This window comes from Taurulus bubalis (assembly GCF_910589615.1).
Source record: "Taurulus bubalis genome assembly, chromosome: 9".
NCBI lineage: Eukaryota > Metazoa > Chordata > Actinopteri > Perciformes > Cottidae > Taurulus > Taurulus bubalis.
Window position 1 is genome coordinate 2,886,386 of NC_136597.1, and position 16,835 is coordinate 2,903,220.

General features: G+C 45.1%; 2 protein-coding genes across 2 annotated transcripts; one reads left to right on the top strand and one right to left on the bottom strand.

Moving 5' to 3' along the window:
* The first annotated feature begins 806 nt into the window (after positions 1–806).
* vps4a (vacuolar protein sorting 4 homolog A) lies at positions 807–7,336 on the top strand. The gene is made up of 11 exons (XM_079223940.1): positions 807–865; positions 1,996–2,107; positions 2,198–2,342; positions 2,449–2,510; positions 2,679–2,798; positions 3,304–3,460; positions 3,706–3,854; positions 3,980–4,061; positions 4,687–4,906; positions 5,014–5,154; positions 5,781–7,336. The coding sequence occupies exons 1-11, from the start codon at positions 845–847 to the stop codon at positions 5,880–5,882; spliced, it is 1,311 nt and encodes a 436-aa protein (XP_079080066.1). The 5' UTR covers positions 807–844; the 3' UTR covers positions 5,883–7,336.
* Positions 7,337–8,502: 1,166 nt separating this feature from the next.
* On the bottom strand, positions 8,503–13,198 carry cdk10 (cyclin dependent kinase 10; the record flags this gene model as incomplete). Its single annotated transcript, XM_079223768.1, has 13 exons — positions 13,099–13,198; positions 12,034–12,106; positions 11,873–11,944; positions 11,684–11,786; positions 11,444–11,525; positions 11,281–11,348; positions 10,625–10,677; positions 9,832–9,901; positions 9,585–9,644; positions 9,242–9,365; positions 9,009–9,148; positions 8,798–8,850; positions 8,503–8,597 (listed from the first exon to the last, which is right to left on the bottom strand). Exons 1-13 carry the CDS (start codon positions 13,186–13,188, stop codon positions 8,503–8,505), a joined length of 1,083 nt encoding a protein of 360 aa, XP_079079894.1. The 5' UTR covers positions 13,189–13,198.
* Positions 13,199–16,835: the final 3,637 nt, after the last annotated feature.

The following is a 16,835-nucleotide window of genomic DNA, read 5'->3' on the forward strand; positions in this document are numbered from 1 at the left end:
CACGGGTCGGTGGTGGGCTGTGCACTGTCCGGCCTCCCGGCCACGATTCATAGCAAAGTGACGTTAAACACTGGGGTCAACAGTGGAAGCATGGAGACGTTACAAAAAAGAAAGTAAACAAAGAGGACGGCTCATGAGTGTGGAGGCTGGTGTATTAAATGTACACTGGAACATAAAGGATTAAAAATGGAACATAAAAACACATGAAAGCAGAGGAATGAAAGCCGAAATGATATCTAAACAAATGTATTCATCAATATTTAATTTTGTTACTGAAGCTGTTTGGAGAAAAAATAGTTAACAGACGATTCCCTCTCATCTCATGAGGCAAAAGCCTGGAAGACAATCAGGGAATGCAACACATTAAATAAATACACACAATTACACACAACACGTTATGACGTTTATGACACAATGTCAAGCCCTACAGCCTCTCACACTCAACCATTTAACAGGTGACGTCAGTTAAGTCCCAGAGGGTTCAGGGTTTAAGGCCTGAATTGGGACCTCGTGATTGGGCCTTCACATCCATTCCCGCTCACACTAACACCGCATCCTCCGGTCCAGCAGGTGGCGCTCTGCATCTTATATGTACTGGTGGCGAGCTCAAATAAAAGAACGCCGAAGAAGAAGAACGACGCAGCCTCCTTGTTGCCGTGTTTCTGTTGGGTCGAGGCAGAGCTGTCACATTAGCTCGCGCTCAGCTAACGGTTCTGCCATGTCTGGAGCGGCCCGTGCCCTCGCGACACAGCGCCGCTAACGGGCTCCTTTCCTCCGCGCAGCCGCCGTTTGGGTCGAGTGAGGGGAGAGAAGTCTGAGCGCGAGAGGACACGAGTGAGATGAAATGACAACGTCCACATTACAGGTAGGCTGCTGCTAGCTGGCCGCCGTTAGCACCGTGTGCTAACCTGCTAAGCTAGCAGAACAGCTGACGCTGGAGCGCGCGGATGTTGTGAACGAGCCCGTGTAGAGAACCGAGCCTGCGGGCAGCGCGCTGCCTCGAGCTGGCGGTCATGTGCGAGCCTGTCCAGTAACAACAACAACGTGCAGCTGGTGGTGTGAAGCCTCTGCGCCGCTAACTGACGGCTCCCCTCTGCTGGACAGTGTTTAGACCGGCAGCAGCCGCTCCCTCCCACCTCTCTTGCTGGACATGAAGAAAATAAAGATTTCTGTAATGGAGCATTTTACTCTGGAAACTCCAAACGACTTAATCCACAGATCAGTGAAACTATTCTTATCCCTTTGGACAACATGCTACTTTAATGCTAGTGCTTTGTTTTTCACTGATGCTCTACACAGGGTTCTTATGGTCATGGAGAACCTGGAAAAGTCCTTGAAAAAAATAAAATCCCAGAAGATTAGTAAAAGTCATGTAAATGTGTTATATTCATGTGTTCATGTCGTTCATGTCGTTCATTTACGCTGAGTTTGAAATAATTAGTATACTTTTAAAAGAAAGACGCTCAAAATATAAGCAGGCATACATACAGGCATCTATATAAATGTTTATTCTTTTAATCAAACTATTGTCTCTCATTCATTTGTGTCATTTAAGGTTTACTGTTTGCTTTGTATTCTCATTGTTAGTTTAAATACTACATTTACTCACTTTTTACTGTTTACACCCAGATTTCACTAAATGTTTGGTCATGGAAATTTGGTTAAAAGTCATGGAATCCATTGGTCAGAATGTGTATGAACCCTGTATAATAATAATAATGCATTTCATTTATATATTTTCATAATACTCAGTCACTTTACACAACATTTTTAAAATATCCTAAAAGCTATACAATAAAACAAATAAAATAATAGAACAAAAATAAATAAAAACACAGTCACACATTAGAAGCAGTTCTGAAGAGGTGGGTTTTGATTTGTGATTTGAAAGTGGAGAGGTCGGTCCAGTCTCCGATGTGAGGAAGACTAACTGACCCATTTCCATCCCACATTAACGTCCACTCCTGTCCTCCTGACTGTGTTTCTCTGCTGCAGAAAGCGATTGATCTTGTGACCAAAGCCACAGAGGAGGACAAGGCGAAGAATTATGAGGAGGCCTTGCGTCTGTACCAGCACGCTGTGGAGTATTTCCTACACGCCATCAAATGTGAGCGCCGCAGCCAAATTTAGTTTTGGAAAACCCTCCCAGACGCCGTTGGGTCCTCCTTCACGTTGTTGTCGTCTTCCCCCTCTTCAGATGAGACCCACAGCGACAAGGCGAAGGAGAGCATACGGGCAAAGTGCATGCAGTACCTGGACCGGGCGGAGAAGCTGAAAGACTATCTGAAGAATAAAGACAAACAGGGCAAGAAGCCCGTGAAGGAGGCGCAGAGCAATGACAAGTGCGTTCGCCGCCTGCCCTCTCGGGGGGACATGTTTAAAGTGCGTGGGCTCTGCTGTCTGTGTGTGTGTGTGTGTGTGTCAACCTGCGTTTGTGTTCCGGTCTAGGAGTGATAGCGACAGCGAGGGAGAAAATCCAGAGAAGAAGAAGCTGCAGGAGCAACTCATGGGTGAGTAAACGCGTACAGTAATTTAGTGCCATTGAATATATGCTTCTTTATATCTTCCCCTGACATGATTATTAGGAAGGTGTTGACCACATTTATATTTCTTTATTGCGAGTAGTCTTACAGGTGTACAATCAGCTTTCAGTCCTCACGCTCTGCCCGTGTGTCCAGGTGCCATCGTGATGGAGAAGCCCAATGTCCGGTGGAACGATGTGGCCGGACTGGAAGGAGCCAAGGAAGCTCTGAAGGAAGCTGTCATCCTGCCCATCAAATTCCCCCACCTCTTTACAGGCACGGAAATCTCGTTCTGTTTTCAGCTAAAAATGTTGTAAACGATTGTTGTGTGATGGTCACAGAGACGGGTAAATACAGAGCGGAAACAATGCTATTTGGAATCAAATGTTGCTATTCAATTTAATCATTTATGAATTCCTTCCCGAGTTCGAGGCTATCAAATGTGAGGATTTGCTACTTTTCTTTGTTTCTTTAAAATATTTCTGTGTTTTATGTCATTGTGAATTAAATCTTTATGAATTCTACACTCTGGGTCAGACAAATCAATCCGATCAAAGGATGTCAGCTGGGAATATTTTATGGTCATTTCTTTGATTTTTATAAATCGGTCCCAAAAAAAATCATTGATAGTCATTTAGTTGTAGCCATAGTTAAATAGCACTGCTAATTAGTTTAATAAGTAACTTTAGATGTTTTGAAATGTCTCGTCAAATAGCGTTTTAGCATCATCTCTGTTGGACGTCATGTGACCAACATCCCTTCTGGTTCCTTGTGGTCTCAGGCAAGCGGACCCCATGGAGAGGCATCCTGCTGTTCGGCCCCCCGGGGACGGGGAAGTCGTACCTGGCGAAGGCCGTGGCCACCGAGGCCAACAACTCCACCTTCTTCTCCGTCTCCTCCTCGGACCTCATGTCCAAGTGGCTGGGAGAGAGTGAGAAGTAAGTAAGAAGGAACCTATGGTACGTCGGACCCCCCGGGTCTGAACACCTCGTTTTGCAATTGGATCCTGGAGACACACACACACAATAAAGACCTGTCTCTCAACATCCATAAGATGAAAGAGACGCCTACAACTCCCTGTGACTGGCGTGGCTCCGTCTGCGTCGCTCTCCTTTAACATTGTGATCCACACGTCTCTCCCTTACGCTCATTCCCCTCCCCCACTTCTCCCCGCGTCCCCCAGGCTGGTGAAGAACTTGTTCGACCTGGCTCGCCAGCACAAACCCTCGATCATCTTCATCGACGAGGTGGACTCGCTGTGCGGCTCCAGGAACGAGAACGAGAGCGAGGCCGCCCGCCGCATCAAGACGGAGTTCCTGGTCCAGATGCAGGGTGAGCCGACATGAGAACCATGTGGTCCGTACGGGCGACTGCAGAAACCACTCGGTCATCCTAAATATGCAAACGCACAAGCCTGAAAGCAGAAAGCGCTCATGCGGAGCTCTCTGGTTTTGTAGGTGTGGGAAACAACAACGATGGGATCTTGGTGCTGGGAGCCACCAACATCCCCTGGGTGCTCGACGCTGCCATCCGCAGAAGGTCAGAGGTCACTTCAATACTCCTCGTTTTGTTTGGGGGGGTTTGGTGTTTGTCTCACCCGGACTCCAGATGGAGCCATTCTCGTTTCTGCGTCGTCTGTCGGTCTGCTACACACATTTGGTTGTAATCTGTAACGGTAGGACTCTGTGGTTTCTAGCAGTGTTGGTGTAACGGACCGTTTTCAATCCATGATGAAGTTTTACTCGCCGTCGCTATCCGCAGATTTTCAGTAAAAACATGCCATCAGGACATCATTCATGCTTTCTAGTCGCTGAGCCCTGATAATGTTCCTCTGAACTACAATCAGTTGACATCAACAAGAGAGCTAGTAACGTTAGCATCGCTGCTAACGGCTAAACGTTCAGTTACATTGTGACGCGTTCAGGCTCTGCTCAGTGAACATGATTATTCGGCAAATGTAAATTCAAATGTTTACATGTAATCTTGTAAAATGTAGTTTTGGTGACAAACTTGAATAAATCCAGTTGATTGAAGGAAATGAAAGAAAGGTCATTAAAACTACGAATGACAAGATTATTTTTTTCAAAAAGATTATTTTTTAAATAAAATAAAATTTTTATGAATAAAATCTGGTGAGCGTTGACTGGACCTTGTCCTCTGTCAGATTTGAGAAGCGTATCTACATCCCTCTGCCGGAGGAGCCGGCGCGCTCTCAGATGTTCCGACTCCACCTGGGCAACACGCCACACAGCCTGAGCGAGCCCGACCTGCGGCAGCTCGCCCACAAGACGGAAGGCTACTCCGGCGCCGACATCAGCGTCATCGTCCGGGATGCTCTCATGCAGCCGGTCAGGAAGGTCCAGTCGGCCACGCACTTCAAAAAGGTGAAGTCTTTCAAAATCCCCAAAAGCCCCGGTCCTGTTATCGCCAAATGTTTTCCCGTTACTATTGAGCGCTTCTTTTCTTCTTCCTCCTCCTCTTCCTCCTGCAGGTTTGCGGTCCCTCCCGGAGCAACAGCCAGGTGATGGTGGACGACCTCTTGACTCCGTGTTCCCCCGGTGACCCCGCTGCCATAGAGCTGACCTGGATGGATGTGCCTAGTGATAAGCTACTAGAGCCCATAGTCTGCATGGTGAGACACACACACACACACACACACACACACGAATGGACATCACAGAAAGGGTGATGCAACACTGCATCTTGTCGATTAAAAAAAAAATGGTTCAGATACCGACACCAGAGTCAGAAAGGCCTCCGATACGGCCCTTAAATGCTGAATTGGGTATCGGCCAGTCCACGAGTTACCGTGTCATGTTTCAGCGTGCAATACGTTTAAGTCCTTTTTTATTTAATTTTTTATTCAGTCTATATTTAATATTCTTCTTTACTGTTTTGTTTTTATAACTGTTTTATTGTTTATTTATATTGATTTATCTTCTATTTACTTGTGAGCAATGCTGCTGTAATCCTGTAATTTCCCCACTGCGGGACTAATAAAGGATTATCTTGTTTTATTTTATCTTAACGTGACACAGGAACAACAACACGTGTCACTCGCCACCCGATCCGTACATCCTGCACATGAACAAACTAGCACTACACACCTGGTGTTAAACCTGTTGTCTCGTGCACTTTATTAGTTCCTGATAACGCTTCATTGTCAGCAGGAGGAGAGCTAGTTAGCGTTAGCAGCTGGTTTGCAGAAATGTAATATAAAATACTAACGTAAAGCACTGCTGTGCTGTTCCTCTGCAGTCCGACATGCTGCGCTCTCTGTCCACCACCCGGCCCACAGTCAACACTGAAGATCTGCTGAAGGTCCAGAAGTTCACAGACGACTTTGGGATGGAGGGCTGAGACGGCCACGCCTCTCCCTGGTCCAGGAGAAGTCACCCTGCTCCCAACGCTCATAACCCCAAACTGCTGTCCCGTCCTGTAGGCGCTTGGTTTACTGCCTCATGGATTTCAAAATAAAAGGCCGGTCTGTTTGACTCGTAATCATCTGGGCCGGATTCTTTCTTGGAATCCTTGGAGGGAGTTAACCAAAAGCTACACTGTAACATGTTGGTGTGATTTGGTAGCCGAACAATAGAGTCCACGTGTTTCCCCCAAAGCAGGCGTTCCCTAAGGAACCCCATCTCCCCTGATGGGAGGAAATCTGAATGCATTTCGTTCGTCCCTCTCCGAGCCCATTCTGTCTGACTGAAGGACTGTAACTTATTTTAAATTATTTTGCCTCGGTGCACTTTGCTTTGAGTCCCAATGAAGGACGGTGACGTTTGAAGAAGGAACAAAAGAAGAAGACGCTTCTCCTGCCAGGCATGAGAGTGTGAATGCATCTTAAGTGTTTATGAAACTTGTGTCTTAATGTATTCGTCTCTGTGTTGAGTTATTTTGTTAAATGACTCTCCTCCACTGTGTCATTTTACAATACAGGAGATGTGATGGATTTAGAACAACAAGCATTTCCTCCAAAAAACATTTGAAAACTCTCTGGTTGTGCTTAAGATCACAATCTCACCACATGATTCATTTAGTAGTTATTCTGGAGCTTTCTGTCAGGTCACATGATCTTCATGTTTGCCAGTTGGTCATGGTGTTGTGAATGTTTATATTAACTTTTCTCTTTTTACGTAAGAACTTCTCATCCACGGTGACTTAACATCTGAGGTTGAGAAACAACATTTTCTAGCTATTCCAGCAGCTTTCTATTTTATCACATGATCTTCATGATCTCTGGCGCAGAAGTCCATCGGCTGATGAAGACCCGGTGGTACGATTGAAAGCCCAAGGATTGTTTCCTCAAAGCATCATTTCCTATGTCAAGAATAAACAGCTCCAGTTGCTCTATTTAAATACGCTTTCTGCACGCCGTTTCCCAGAATGCACTTGTCTCGAGTGAGAGCGATACTGTGACGTCCTCCCTCCTGGTTATTGAAGTTTGTTGCCGTCGGTTCAGAAGCTAAATACCTTTTCTTTCCTCTAAGAGAATCAAGCGTTTAGTTTGCTCTGCCATGACACGCAGGACAGAACATTATTTATACACCTTGACTGACTTTACACAGTATGTTTACACTTTAAGTATTTATTTCATGTTCCAGGATGAAGGTTTTTTTTTTTTGGGATGCATATGTAGTAAATAGTATTTTATCAGTATAGTATCATTTTAATCTGCTGCTGGATGTTTGTTCTGCTCCAACTCTCATCTTGTCTGTTAGCTTAGCGCTACTAGCGCCACCGTGCGTCTGAAGAGGTGCATTCTGGTTCAGAGGGAGGTCCGTTATCAACGCCCTGTAACCGTTACTGATTTAACCTGCATTAATAAAAACTGACATTTCAAATGACAAATAATGGCACGTTTGTTTTTACATGTTTATTATGTTCATCAGCTGATGGTTTCAACATTTAGAGGCTCTACTGTTTTATTTTCAGTATCTAGCCGAGGCTCTAAATCACTCCATTGTGTTTACACTAATGTTCATTTACAGTACGTCATAGGCATTGAAGCTCAGGCTCTTTAAGGAATACTTTGACAGTTTGAGAAAAATGCTTATTCACTTTTTTTATGCGTAAAGTTAAAGATTGATACAACTCATGTCTGTACAGGCGATAGAACTCCACTGAAACCGGCTTCAGCTTCATGTTTAGCATGCTGGAATCTGAAAGACCAATTCTACCAATGTAATTCATGAGAGAACAAGTGGATTAATTAGTGTATGTTCAGTGTCTGTGATTGCTGTCTGTAATACCAGCTAGATCATCACTGAACGTGTCCTGGAAAATTATCTGTGAATAAGCATATTTCTGTAGAGAAAGAGTCAAACATTTCCTATAACAACTAACTATACGTGAGCAAATTCAAGGGTTCAGGAGGTCACCTCAAGGACACTTTAACAGGGCACACAGCTGGTTGTGCACACACACACACACACACACACACTTAAGCTGCGAGGACCAAACCTAAGAGTTCAACAAGGCTGCCGTTCCGTTTCATTTTGCCATGAACTGGTTTTCTTTCGAGTCGTGAAGGCAGAATCTTCTCCAATGCGGTTTTAATAAAACTCTTCAGAGGCCGTCCCGCCGACAGTGGGACTGTGGGCGGAGCTTAGGAAGTCCATTCAGTTTCTACTCGCCGTGCCTTTTTACAGTCAAATCCAAAATGGTCACAGAACAGAAGAGACACTTCTCAACTGTGACAGATGCTCGACACAAAAGGGACAAAACACCTCAGCACATCGTCAAGGCAACTTAGTCCTCAATACTTTCACAATATTTAGTGCGCAGACCTTGGCAGCAATACGAATATTAAGAAATCCGACGAGCTCGAAACACCTTGCTGCAAACCACTGGATCTGCATTGGAGGATGAGCGCTTCCTGCCCGTTGACAGGATCTCTGGTTGGAGTCGCTTGGCTTTCGAGGTCCGCAGTAAAAACGTCGTGAGCAGAAACCGACGTCCGTCCCCGAGGACGTCGTCGTCACACTTTGATCCGTTTCGGGTGGCTGCCGGACGAAGAACCGGCCCGCTTGTTGCGATGGTGGGGGAAGGTTGGCATGAGGTCGGGTTCACAGGCTGCGGAGAAGCAGAGGGTCAAGATGAGGGACTTATAGACAGGTTCATACACAGTCTGACCAATGGGTTTCATGACTTTAAACAAAATAAACGTCATGAACACATGAATATAACACATTTACATGACTTTTCCATGACCGTAAGAACCCTGTGTGGAGCCTCAGAGGGGGAGGAGCTACAGATGATGCATATTTACTCACGTAGAGGTTTCTCTTTGAAGTAGGAACTGTCCAAGGAATCTTTGGCAGTAGCTCTGGATCAGGAAAACAGAAAATAATCATTTCTTGATAAATATGCCGATACTGTTAAATCCACTGTTAACGCGCTGTGTGTGTGTGTGTGTGTGTGTGTGTGTGTGTGTGTGTGTGTGTGTGTGTGTGTGTGTGTGTGTGTGTGTGTGTGTGTGCGTACCTGCGCTGTGGGTTGTACATGAAGAGCAGGTTGAGCAGTCGGTGTCCGGCTTCAGAGAGCCAGGTGAATTTATTCTTCAGGTTGTTGTACGGCTGCTTCCTCAGACTGTACTGACTGATGAGGGGCAGCTTAGAAAAACCCTGGAGACACACACACACACTCAGTTTGACCTATTCCTTGAACATCCCCCGACATCCTGAGGGTTTACTTCCTGCTGAAGACACAGTCCTCACCGGCCAGATGTTCTCGTTGGGCGTCCCCAGCAGCTGAACGATCAGGTCGACCTGCTGGATCTCAGAGGTTCCCGGCAGCAGCGGTTTGTGAGCCAGCAGCTCAGCCAGGATGCAGCCGACAGCCCTGAGGAAAACCAGACTGTATGTAAGACGTGGACGTAGGACTGCGATTGTGAAGGATCCAGCATTCAAAATAGCGTGGATTAAATGCAGAAAATGAAAATGATAATTCTCCTTATTTCCCGTCCCAGGTGGAGCTCCCTTGTGTTTTAAGACGTACTAAGAGCATAAAGTTGACGGTGTGTGTGTTAGTGCCTCATAATGCCGGCGGTTGGAGCCTCACCACATGTCCAGAGCCGTCGTCTGGGTCTTGGTCCCCAGGAGGAGCTCTGGAGCTCTGTACCTGCACAGAGGAAGAGGGTCAGCCCGAGTTAACGGAGCCGCTGCAGGGGGAGGATTACTGGAGGGATTAAGAGGAGGACTTTCCACTGAGGCTGCACAAGGACCACGTAAGCAGCACGAGGGTTACCGGCGTCGACCGCACAGACACAGGAGCGGAATTAGGCTAAGGCCGTATTTAAGGCACTCACCACAGTGTGACCACTCTCGGCGTCATGGGCTGCTGGGGGATGCCGTACATCCTGGCCAACCCGAAATCAGCTGTGTACGGGAGAAACACACAGATCCATTTGTCATTTGTCAGGCGGCAGATTCAATGATGCACTCAGAATCCTCAAATTGTGACGAGTAAAACTATTTTTTAATTCCATAGAATAAAAAATAACAAAATGCATAACAGCCTCAACTGAGCCACACCAGTGTCTCTGTCTTGTAACCACTGTTGACTTTTGTACTGCAACGATAACACTGGAGTCTTGGTGTCCTCGTATTTATTTGCTGGTGTTTTTCCTTCTATAAGGACCCGGGCACTGATAGATTACCATATTTCCACGGTGACAGAATATTTGGGCTGATTGCATAATAAATCACAATCACACATTTGGCTTTGGATTTATTTGATGTCAACCGACTGATCGATCAATCAACAAATCAGGTGACCTTGTAAATAGACTCCACAAAATGACCTTAATTAAACCAAGGTCCACTCAGTGAGATGCGGCTAAAAGCTCCAGAAATAGTAAGTGGTCCTTGAGTTAAGATTCTTTTGACAAAAGAAAGTGAGCGAACCCTAAAAAGGTTTTAAAAATGGAGATAAAAGACACAGAACACATGTGAAACTAGAAAGTATTACACAAAAGAAAAAGCCAGAGAGAGAGGTCAGAGGTCAGAGGTCAGTGCTGGCTATAGTCTGGGACGCATGCAGGAATAATGGGATTGTAGTGAGAGCTGCAGAGGGTTTTATGGTGAAAAGCGATGACTCACCAATCTTAACGCAGCCTTTGTCTGTCATCAGCAGATTAGACACCTTCAGGTCCCTAATAACGAGATTAAAGAGGATAAGGAACGGGCTCCACGCGCAAAACACTCCTCCACGCCGCCGCCGGCCTTCAGAGGGCCGGCTGAGGAAACCGCCTCAAACCACCGGCGCCAATCTTTTATTTTGGCCTTTTTTTCTAGCTCGGTTTAGACACGTCAACAAGACAGTTAGCTGGCCGCATACTGACGAGCAAATACAATGTACAGGGTTCACACACATTGTGACCAGTGGATTTCATGACTGATTTCCAAACATTTAGTGAAATCTATAAACATTTATATAGATGCCTGCATGTATGCCTGCTTATATTTTGAGCGTCATTCTTTTAAAAGCATATTAATTATTTCAAACTCAGCGTAAATGAACGTCATGAACACATGAATATAACACATTTACATGACTTTTACTACACTTTTCAGATTTTATTTTTTTCAAGGACTTTTCCAGGCCTGGAAATAACCATTTTAAAACTCCATGACTGTTCCAGGTTTTCCATGAGCGTAAGAACCCTGAAAGTATTATGGTCCCGTAATACGTAATATAATTTCTAACTTTCTTTTCTGGGTATATTTATATAGAGATCAAGCTGGAGAGGTCTGACCTGTGTATGATGAAGTTGTGGTGGAGATACTCCAGGCCTCTGAGCAACTGGAGGACGATACACTTCACCTGGAAGAGGACGGAGGAGGGAAGGAAATGACTTAATGAGAGGAAATTCTAAACGCGACAAGTTCTCCTAAATCAGGAACCTCGCTCTGTCCCACCTGAGCCTCAGAGAACGGCGTCTGCATGTTCTCCAGCAGACTGGCCAGGTCCTGCTCACAGTAGCTCATCACCAGAAACAGACTGAACGAGAAACACAGACGAGAGAAAGAAAAACAATGTTAGGTTTGCAGACGAGGCGCATTTTGAACCCGCTACACGCTAATAACGGTGTAACTGAGCCAACTGCTGCTGTGGAATATCTGGTCGTATTAATGGTGGATCCACCGATGTGCCGCTACCTCTCCAGGTGACTGCCGACCACCACTTCCTTCAGCTCCACTATGTTGGGGTGCCTCAGCCTCAGCAGCAGCGTGATCTCCCTCAGGCTGCTGATGGGGACCCCTGAAAGAGAAGGAGTTCGGGGAATTAGACCGTAAATAAACGGTGGATTCATATCAACACAATAAGGAAACATGTGATGATCTTACCGTCTTTCTCTTTGTCCATCCGCACCTTCTTCAGCGCGACAATCTCGTCCGACTTGGTGTCTCTGGCTCGGTCTACGTCGGGGACAGGAGGCTGTTTAGTTTATAGTTTATCCACTGAGCAGTTCAGATGATGTATTTTTGTATTTCGCTATATGACTTACACACGATGCCGTAAGTTCCTTCTCCTATGCGGTTGAATTTCTCGAACTCTCTAACACTTCTGCAGCTCCCGAACTACAAACAAAAAGAGGGAAAAGATGGAGGTGACCCCGAGGTGATATACTTCGAGCATCGTCCTCGTCTCCAGCAGCACTTTGAACGCAACGATACCGACATCCTGGATCAACGCTAAAGAACCACTGAGCAGACACTCTTCCTCCAGACAGCTCCATGCGACATGTTTTAGGTGGTTCAAATAAAAATGAATGGCGAGGAATCAATAGGTGAATAATGAAACCAAACAGGCGCCTTGAGCCACTAAGAGGAATCTGCCTTTACCTAAATGGGAAGTGGGCCAAAGCAAAGCAGATAAACAATCTGGGACGGCTGGTGATTACTTTGGCAATGTCCGAGAAAGAAAAAAAAGGTCCCTTGAAGACAGTGAAGGGGTTCACAAAGGAATCACTGGGTGACGTGGAGAGCTGGGTGCCTTAACGTGGCTTATGTGAGGGTGGAAGCCGGTAATGAGATTGGCTGCTGCCAGAGACATGACTGGAGGAGTGAATGGCACAGTCGGACCTTAATTTTACCTTGAAAGTTAAATGACTAATTACTTTCACACAATGTGCTTTCATTAGCTCAGGTTGCTTATTAAATCATGTGAGCACCTGCAGATGGAGATGCTGCCAAACTCCATTTAAAGATCTGCAATTTTGAGAACTAGCATGCTTATCAATGAACCCGGATGACCACTTAACCACCCCAAAAAGATTGTCCCATCGCTGATAGCATTTAAGCCTAGAGATGCAGAAATGTCACAGTAGCAGATTATGTTTGTTTGCTATTAGCATTAGCTTTACACAGTTTAATATTGAGGGCAAGACATCTACCCAGGGTGGTTTTCCTAGAACATGTAATGTTTCCTGTGTCAAATACATGCCGAATTTCACCCTAGGCCACGTAGAGTTGTGCAGAGTGTTAACTTGTGATATCTGAGTTATGTAACGCTGGTAATAACCAGGCCATCATTAAACTATACGAGCTCTAAACGGAGCTAGGTCTCTTACCCGATCACTTTGAGGCACTGTGAATGTTTTATTGTTCTTGATCGACTTGAGCTTTATGGGATCCGGTTCGTCGTCTCCTACGGCCTCCATTCTTCCGTTTAGGATCGTTGTCACCCCTCAGAAGACACGAGTATCGTCCGCTACGGCTCTGACGAGACGCAGCTCGGTTCAGGATGCGGGCGCCGCCATTGTGTTTCGGTGCGGGCCGCCGAGAGGACAACCAAGAGCTTTCCCGGAGTTTGAACCGTCGGGGTCCGAATGTCTCGGTGGCATTTGTGAAGTCGATTTCGAGTCCTTCTATAATGAAAAGATAAAGAAGTGAAGTATGTTGTATTGTTATAAGTTATAAGCGTCTTTGAGCATTTTGAAAAGCGCTATATAAATGACATGTATTATTATTATGTTCAAATCTTGACATTTTAGTGCGAAGTATTTTAATCGTACATATTGTGTAATAATATATACATATCCGTGCTTAAAAATGTAAATAACTGGCTATTGCAAGTTGTGCTTCTGGTGAGGAGTGAAGAGGAGCCCTGTCTCTCAATTAGCCTGTGAATGGCTAACGCTTACACATAGCATGGGCTAAATCGCTAGCATATACCGTATATGCTAGCGATTGGCATTAGCCCACGCTATGCTTATATGATATACGCATAGCTTGGGCTAATGCTAATCGCTAGCATACGCATAGCTTGGGCTAATGCTAATCGTTTGCAAGCGCCCATATATCTCAGCATGCAAACTCAAATTCACATAGGTTTCGTAAAAGTTTATACTGAAATGTATTATTTTTTTTACCATAATAATGGAAAATGTTAAAATGTTGGACTGTTGGAACTCTCTTTTCTACTCTTCCGACCACTCCAAGCTCTTTCACACTACATGACATCATTCACCCATTCACACACTGATGGGAGGAGCTGCCATGCAAGGTGCCACCTGTCCATCAGGAGTAACTAACACTCGCACACCTCAGGAACAGCCTGCAGGAACAATTGGCGGTTAAGTGTCTTGCCCAAGGACACATGGACATGGATTAGCGGAGCCGGGGATCGAACCACTGATCCTCTGATTTGAAGGAGGACCCTAATCATAACAGTGGTCATCACGCTAGCAATAAGCATTAGCGATTAACAGTAGTGATTAGTGCAAGCGATTACCATTTCAGCAAATTTAAGTGATAATGTTTGTCGAGACCAATAATTTAAAACCATCTGACAAAGTGTTAACATAGACCGAGACCTGCAGTTCAGTGCTGCTCCTTCATGTTCTGCAACTGTGGCATGAAAGCATGCTGGAATCATTAAGTACAATGAGTACAATTTACTGCTAATTCTGGTGTGCTTTTAAACCCTCACGTTGTCTTGGGGTCAAAATGACCCGTGTACGAGTGTATATGTATGTGTGTTGATGGGTCATTTTGACCCCAAGACAACGTGAGGGTTTAATCACGTCCATTTAAAAAAGCTTCTCCGTTTAGTTTTAGAGTTGTTGCTACTTTCTCTGATCTCCTACCGAACGAAACGCTTGGTTCCCATCTTTCCCGTCTGACATGCCGAGTCACTCTTTGTCCACCGGGTTCTTGCCCACCACGAAGGGCTCGGAGGACGGCCGCCGCTCTTTGGCGGAGTCCGCTATGGTCACGGTGAGCGGCGAGGCGTGGAGGTCCTCTTGCGACGGAGCCGTGACGATGATGGCCGGTGGGCGCGGAGAGGGGTCCGCTGAGTCGGCCTCGACGCTGGACTGCGACGGGGGAGGGCTCACTGCAACTGAGAGGGGTATCAGAGCTAGCACCGCACATACTACTGTCATATTGACATGACTAGAACAGGAATGACCTTATGACCTCCACCTATGGCCCTCTTGTAGTGATACAAGAGGGCCATAGGCCTGGGACAAGGCCTGCAGGTCAGGGGAGGTAAACCTGCTGACGAAGGGAGGCTCTCCAGCTGTGTGTGTGTGTGTGTGTGCGTGTGTGTGTGAGTGTGTGTGTGTGTGCGTGTGCGTGCATGCACTCAGTGTTTCTGTTCGGTATGAAGAGCATCGGCACCTTTTAAATTGGATTATTCTAATTTCTTAAGAGCGTTAGGACTGTGTCTATAACATGTTAGCATGTATTGTTGTCAACAACAACAATAATGAAGCATCTTGGTATAATCAACAGCTCTGGACATATTATTTTTCACACTATAGCCCAGGTCGAGCAAAGTATGCTGGCACAGTTGTTGCTGAAACTGTTTAGCATTCATTCTGCAACAATAAAGACAAGTGGTCATCGGCATCGCAGAGGACACGTTAGACAACTCCCACCAAAACCAAATAAAAAGCAGTACAAGTAAGAGGAACAATAGGTATTTGTTGTTGCTTTTGGGGGGTGCACTGCCCCTTTAAGATAAACAGAATAGGATGAAGATTCTGGGTCCAAACTGAACCTATTCCCTAAATCAGCACCACAGATCCCACTGAGGTCATCTAAGTCGTCGCCTCAGCTCATACCTGGATATTCCTTCTGGCTTGCTCCAGCCCCCATCAGGGCTTCAGTCAGCTGTTTTTACAGTCCTCGCATGTCCACATGCACGGCGCTCACATTTTGTCCAGTGTACGCTACAGCACGTTCTCCAGTGTGCATGTAAGAGCCCTGCATGCACTGCGTCTGAGGCCACTGCGTATGGAGCCACTCCCTCCCAGTCCTGCGTCACCGGCTCCGTCTGGGTAATCCTGTGTCTCTCTGCAGCCCTCAGCCTGCAGAGAGACACAGCAGGCTGAGGGCAGATGGGGATAACTCTAGTTTTATTGTGGGGGGAAAACAACTATATATATGTATGTATATTGCTGCTATTAGGAAGCGGGGGGCGCATGATTACCTCTGGACTAGAATACAATATGTATATATATAACAGATTCAACATGAAATAGTCATGATAACACACACTTCATTCTCTGCTCAGACATCACTTGACATCACTCCACTGTGTCTTTATTTAGCTACTAGCGGTTTGCTGCTATATTAATAATCTGAAAACATTGCACCTGCATGCATTTCCTTACATGTATTTGCATCAGGGCTGTGTATATTTACCAGAGGCCTTTTATGCAGTACTTTTTTATGGAGGGTTTATTTCTGACTGACATATTCCTTTATCGTCGTCTGTATGTACTTTTGATATATTATATATGTGGCCTTGATTTACTACCTGTACATATCTCTTTAAATTATACAACTTATCTTCTTGCTGTTAATTTGAGTGATTCGTTGCAAAAGGTGTGGTATGTCACGTGTACTTGTAGATGCATTAAGGGTATTTAGGAGCGTGGTCCTGAATACTTTAAATAGCAAGAAAGATCTAACAGGAGCCACTTGGTGTGCAGATAGATCTGTTTTCCTTCACTTACAATAGAAATAGAAATACATTTAAGTACTTTTATATACTTTTTTTATTCCATCTGTATATTTATTTTTATATTGCTACTGTATTCTTCTTCTTTACTGTTTGTATTACTGTGTTACTGTTTATTTATATTACTTGATTTTCTTTATTTACTATGTGTCTCTTGTGTGCAATGCTGCTGTAATCCTGCAATTTCTCCATTTCGGGGCTAATAAAGATGATCTTATCTTATCTTCTTCATTCTCTTGTTTATTGGGTCTATTTTTATATTAAATTATTCATTATTAATTAATAATATTGTTAGATACATTTTTATTCTATTTATGCATTTGTTAGATTTGTTCT

What these genes read in the sequence shown, in the direction of transcription:
- vps4a (XM_079223940.1), top strand. Translation starts at nt 845, where the DNA reads ATGACAACGTCCACATTACAG. An exon ending in GACGCTGCCATCCGCAGAAG is followed by an intron (nt 4,062 to 4,686) that starts GTCAGAGGTCAC and finishes GTCCTCTGTCAG; the next exon opens with ATTTGAGAAGCGTATCTACA. An exon ending in TAGAGCCCATAGTCTGCATG is followed by an intron (nt 5,155 to 5,780) that starts GTGAGACACACA and finishes GTTCCTCTGCAG; the next exon opens with TCCGACATGCTGCGCTCTCT.